Here is a 6104-nt window from a genome sequence, read left to right on the forward strand (position 1 = left end):
GTGGTAAAAATCATTGTGAATGTACAGTTAAAATAGCCTGGCACAGGAGTTCAACCCCACCCTTCTCTCTCTTGGCTCCACTACCATGAAAACAATGTTTTTCTGCAGTCATGCAATCAGGAGCCATGCAGCCTACTGCCGTAAATCACCTTGATGCCTGATAATCAGGGGGGTGCCAGACAGTGTCACTCAATTGATAAACAGATCAGTTTAACTATTTAATAATGCCTCATATTCAAAATGTTTTTTATGCACAGAGCAGAGATGGAGACTTTGCAACTTCGACTCGAGTCGCGCGCACACACAGTGACTTGAGACTTGACTTGACACTCATCCTCAAAAGACTAATGTCTACTAATAATAATGTCAACTAATCAATCCTGATATTATATTCTAATAGATAAGCAGCAAGAATAATACAGTTCATGCTTTGAATTCCTTCGTTTTAGCTATGCAGTGTTCTAAGCAGACCGGATGGCATGCAGCAGATGATAGACTGCTCATCCATAAGAGACTTGAGACTTGGCTTGGACTTGTGACCAAAAGACTTGAGACTTGACTGGGACTCTAGCTCAAAGACTTGACTTGGACTTGTAAAAAAATGACTTGTGAGCATCTCTGGCACAGAGGACGTGGTACCTAAAGGAGTTGCACAGCTTTACTTATTGAAGGTTTAGTCTGGATTCCTAGGCTCTCCGTCAAACTGTAATCAGGGCTCCTTGGGTAAGTGCTTCTTCTTCTTCTTCTTCTTCTTCTTCTTCTTCTTCTGTGGTGTTTTATGGCAGCTAATGAGGGAGTCATGAGAAAAAAGGGCTAGCTAATTGGAGGATGATAGCGAGTGAATGAAAGGTGATGAAATTAGAGATATCTGCAGAAGCTCCAGGAGGTTGTGTGCATTGTGGGGGGAAACGCTGACACACGAAGGCCCTGGAGGCATGGTGGTAGAGGGCAATTAGGGGACACCAGTCGTTATAAAAAGATTTCATCTCCAAAAATCTTCTGAGGGCAGAGGAGAGGTGGGTCTCTACAGCAGTGATTTTCAAACTTTTTCACGTTAAGGACCCCTAAACTGACACAAATTAGACCACAGATCCCCATTTGATAAGGTTTGTCCCATGGGTCCCCCATCTGATAATATTTCGTCCCAGGATCCCCCATCTGATAATATTATTTTCTTTTAGGTTGTTTTATTACAGAACCTGTATGAAACCCACAACTAAAATAATCCTACATTCTGTCATTGCGTTACTTATGGATGGAATTCGGGTGAAAATAAATGATCCCCCTTTTTGCTGGGGACGCCCTGGAACCCCCTCAAGGACCCCCGGGGGTCCCCCCGGATGCCGCTATGAAACCCGCTGCTAAAGGACAAGGCAGGTCGTTAAGAGAATAACCTAAGAGTGACTTGGGCTTTATATTATTGGGACTGGAAGACACGAGTGTTTTGCTGAGTCACTTGTAAGCAAAAGCCGGAGAAGCTCAGGTCGGAGGGGACCGACTGGCGGGTTGTTGAGATCCCGCCTCCCCAAAAAAAGATCATTAGATCATTGCAGGTCTGAAAAGGAACATTGTGCTGGATGCTGCTTTGAAATCCAAAACACAAAGAAGGTTGAAATCCACTTTGAGCTGCTTTAGAAATGACAGTGTATACATCGGTTTGGCACCGAGATGAAAGGCGCGGGTTATAGTGGCTTTTTATTGCACTTTCTAGTCATCACATGTGGCTCAGTTAGTCTCTCTCTCACGCACCTTCTCTTTCTGACCTACTTCAAACCCTCCAACACTGAACTTGAAAGACTGCTTCTGTTTTGTGTATATGAGTTATGAAACTCATTTTTCACACATGACTTCTCTGTGGTACACCTATGTGTGCTGCTGACGCTTTTCCATGTTGGGGTTTCTCTATTACCCCACTCCCAAGATAAGCATCCGTTGGTACGTTGGTGAAACCTTGCTTTATTCTAAGATTTCAGCTCCAAAGAGAGGAGGATCCCCCTGCATTATGAAATGGAATACTGCAGAGCAAACAAAAACAATAAGGATGAAGGCGTTTTTCAAGTATATTAAATAAGTGTAACAATTTATTTCTCAACGTTTTTGCCAGAATCTGGCATTTCGGTGACAATGCATTTCATTGAAATGACAAACCCAAACATGACCAATATGGCCAATAATAAAGTACAATGTGGAACACAGGAATAAATAAATCCAAGCATATGCTTTGCGACAATGAGCATACAATATTTGGTGAAATATTAAATGATGATACAACATGTGGAGAGGTCGAAACGGATGCGATCGACATCAGCGATGGACAAACTCCCGAGACCTTTTGCATATTGACCTGTGCGCTGACACGGAACGACGGCCTGTTATGTAAAATGCAGCAACCGGTTTCAGTCGATGACAAAACGGCTCTATTGTACAACAATGACACGGGACACATAGTCATTTCTATAGGCCGAACAATCTAATGACACGAGACACATAGTCATTTCTATAGGCCGAACCATCTAATGACACGGGACACATAGTCATTTCTATAGGCCGAACCATCTCTTACTAACACAACTGTGCGGGGGGGTGTTTCGAAATAGTGAATAATAAGAACTGCTTCTTCCATGTGGCAGTGTTTCCGTTTCTGTAAGAGAAGGATTTGTGTCATTCGATGATTCTCCCAGTGAAGTCAGTATTGTGAAATTCCACTTGATGCTCTTTTGAGTCCAGTGGCCCAGAGAGACATGATCACTGAACGTCCTTGATTTCAGCAGGCCGGGGTCACGTCCTCTCCAGCCCGGGGTCACGTCCTCTCCCGATCATCTCATCTCGTCTCACCTGAAGTCCCTGCATTGTCTCTGATCTCGTTCACCTCTCTGCTGACGTGCACCCGAGTCCAGTGGTGAATGCACTATTTATGCACAACCACCAAAACACTTTGTAAACCCCCGCAGCCACACGGAGGAAGTCTGCTGGCCTGAATGTCAGCTGTCCGATGCCTTCCTGAGGGGGCTCGATCGCTGCGCACGGCGCATCCCCTAACGGCAGATGGGGATGGGGAGAGAGAGGTTCCATGCCTATGAAATCCCTTTCCTCCGTCTTGACAAGGCGTGTAGGTTCTCCTCCTCCTGTCGTCTTTAGGACGCCGTGCTCTCGCCCTCCCAGGCTCTCGCCCTGTGGCGCTGTCTCACCCTCCACTTCTCCAGCAGCAGGCGGGTTCTCAGCGCGGCCCTGAGCGCGTCCCCGCCGCTGTTCCTCACCCTGTAGACAGAAGAGACAAGAAGGGAGGGCCCGGCGGTCAACATCCAGACGTCAAACACTCACTCACACTCGAACCGCAGAATAACGCCGCGTGTCATTCGCGACACATTTTTCAGTGGGTTTAGGGCAGATTGATTTACGTTTCTATTTCTTAATGTGTCAGAAGGTGCAGACGTGTCAGTGGGTTTCACCGTGAAACATGACGGTACACGAGTGGAGCTGTGCCAGAGAGGGGCTCTGTTACCCACATCGCTTTTGACAGTTAAGGGAGAGAGCGGGTACAATTTACTTTTGGGAAATTCCGTCAAATCTCAGAGGTTTAACCACGGCTCAGAAAGGAATAAAACAGGTCTCATTATAACATAGAGGGAATTCATTGCCTTCAGGGGCGATCATCTGGAAATGTCTGCCTGCGGGGGATGCCTTCTCAACACGTGGTGGTATCTGTGTTTGTCTCGCAGGGCTCACCGGGTTTTACGCACGTCGAAAAATGACGCGCCCAGAGATGTTTTTTGCCCCGCCAGAGACCTCTGCGTTTGCGTGAGGTTATAATTATACCATGTCCATTTATTTTGCAAATAGACCTTTGTGGTATTTGTCTTCTTCAGTCTGAGCGGGGGGGTTGTCTTACCTTTGAATCCCGCCCGCCTCGGCTGCCAGTGCCAGCTTGTGTTTGCACCGCGTCTCGGCAGAGCCGTCGCCCGGAGCGGAGAGGATCACCGTGTCTGGCGATGTCTTCTTGTACCTGTGGAGGAGAGAGCAGCAGAAGTGCACAAGACGTGATGAGGACGACGGGGTCATGTTGCGTTGATCCATCCCGTGGTTTCCAAACATTTTAGAGGCATTTAAAGCAGCACGACGTGTTGCCACATGCGGTGGGAACGGGAGGGTGCGCAATTAGACCATATCTAGTATCAGTACAATCGATGCATAGGGCTATAAGTGTATTGTTATTGCCCGATGGCGTGCGTGTCTCTCTGGTTGTAAGTGCTGGTTGGACAAGTTGGAACTATGATAGAGTTGAGATCTTGCATAATGGGTACCTGGGGTGGTTTTCCAGTGAACAGAAGCGCGTGCAGGCACTGTCGTCTTCATTGAGGCACTGGCAGCGGGGCCCCCTGTTGGTTGCCATGGATTCGGCGACCGCGCGCCTTGTCCTGGGAGCGTTCCCCATTCCGTACGAGACCACGCGCCTGGAGGAAACAGGAACAGTTTGAGTCAGAAACTAATTAAACAGCAGAGCCATCATGTAGGCCAGTGGTTCTCAAAGTGGGGTCTGGGGGACCCCTAAGGGTCCTTGAGGGGGTTTCAGGGGATCCGCAGCAAAAAGGGGAATAATATATTTTCCACTATAATTATATAATATAATTATGTAAAACAATGGCAGAATGTATGAATATTTTGGTCATGGGTTTCATCACTTTATGTAATAAAACCTTGAAGCAAAACTCTTGATCAGATGGGGACCCTGGGACAAAATCTGATCCAATGGGGGTCTGTGGTCTAATTTGTGTCCGTTTATACGGGTCATTGAGTGAAAAAAATGTGAGAACCACTGATGTAGGCTAATAGTTATAGGACTTCTCTCACATAGTTATGTAGTAGTATCATTTTAGAAGAAGGTGCATTTTTGAATAATTCAACTTCATCTGGTAGATAGATAGATGATAACAAAAGTAACTTTTTGATAGGCATTTTTTTTAGAAAGTGTATTACCGGTACTCTACTCCTTGTTCTGGAAAGTAACATCATCATATTATCACCATTATAGACTTACTCAGGTGTGTTGACCCAAATGATATCCAGGTGACAGAAGTAGACGCACTCCTTGTCCAGGAAAGTAGCGCAGGAGCATCGCTTGGTCCTCACATGGGGCACAGCGCTCTCAGCGGAGGCGGGTGTCTCGCCAGCAGGAGCTGATAGAACTGTAATTAAAATCAATGTAAAAATTAATAGTCTATAAGCCTTTACATATGAAGTAGGTCTAGGTAGGCTATTTGGGCATATGGTAGGTATAGGTAAGATTCACGTGTTTAATTGTTTAATTGAACTCAATTATGCAAGAGTACACTTGGTGTGTTGTATTACAGCAATTCAAATAGCCTAAATATAAAATTACAAAACAGTCTCATATCTGAAAAGTCGTGAGTCTGTTTAAAATACCTCGCCAGAATGTACCTGTGTGAGCAACAATTCGCTAACAATTCGCTATAAAATTGGGGGAAATCCGATAAAAAGAAAAAAATTACCTGTGTGCAGAATCCCCGAGTACATCACTGACAGCATGGAAAACAAAACGTGTAAATCCATTGTATTTGCTTGTTAAAAATCCCGGCTCTTCTAAACAGAAATCTTGTTCACGACAAAAGAAATAATAATCCTTAAAAGAGTTGCAGAGAATCCAGCGGGAAAAGCGCAGTGGTTCAGTGAGCGTCTGTCCTCAGAGGTCCAGGCTGCAGGAGGAGCGCAGACGCATCAGACAGTCAGGCAGGAGCGTCTCTGACAGACAGAGTGGCCCCACATGTGTGCAGCCCTTTGACTTTATACGAGCGGTCCCACCTCCCCTCCTCCTCCACAGCCCCCCTGTTGAACAGTTTTGGTTCTTTGGCTTGTTCCCAGACAATGCTGTTTGTTAACAGTCGCTGATAAGCAGCCGTGCGGGTCAAGATAAGGACTTTGAAATTCCTCGGTTCCGTGTTAAGGGATGGAGGAGGAGAGGAGACGCCGGGTGGCTGTGACCTGCGCGCCAAACTATTGGACTATCCAGGACGGGGGGGAGTTGCACTTATCAAACAGCAGATGGCAGTCAAGTGACAACTTTTACAAATTCAATCTCTTTTATGCCC

General features: G+C 46.1%; 1 protein-coding gene across 1 annotated transcript; it reads right to left on the reverse strand.

Annotated features, from left to right (window-relative positions):
• Positions 1 to 2291: 2291 nt before the first annotated feature.
• Positions 2292 to 5657, reverse strand: edn1 (endothelin 1). Its single transcript, XM_083646199.1, has 5 exons — positions 5508 to 5657; positions 5036 to 5183; positions 4302 to 4451; positions 3890 to 4003; positions 2292 to 3258 (listed from the first exon to the last, which is right to left on the reverse strand). Exons 1-5 carry the CDS (start codon positions 5566 to 5568, stop codon positions 3135 to 3137), a joined length of 597 nt encoding a protein of 198 aa, XP_083502325.1. The 5' UTR covers positions 5569 to 5657; the 3' UTR covers positions 2292 to 3134.
• Positions 5658 to 6104: the final 447 nt, after the last annotated feature.

Source organism: Poromitra crassiceps (assembly GCF_964638095.1).
Source record: "Poromitra crassiceps genome assembly, chromosome: 11".
Classification (NCBI taxonomy): Eukaryota; Metazoa; Chordata; class Actinopteri; order Beryciformes; family Melamphaidae; genus Poromitra; species Poromitra crassiceps.

Coding starts and splice junctions, on each gene's coding strand:
- edn1 (XM_083646199.1), bottom strand. CDS start 5,568: ATGGATTTACACGTTTTGTTTTCCATGCTGTCAGTGATGTACTCGGGG. Junction 4,452..5,035: donor ATTTGGGTCAACACACCTGA/GTAAGTCTATAA, acceptor TGTTTCCTCCAG/GCGCGTGGTCTCGTACGGAA. Junction 3,259..3,889: donor GAGGCGGGCGGGATTCAAAG/GTAAGACAACCC, acceptor TTCTGTCTACAG/GGTGAGGAACAGCGGCGGGG.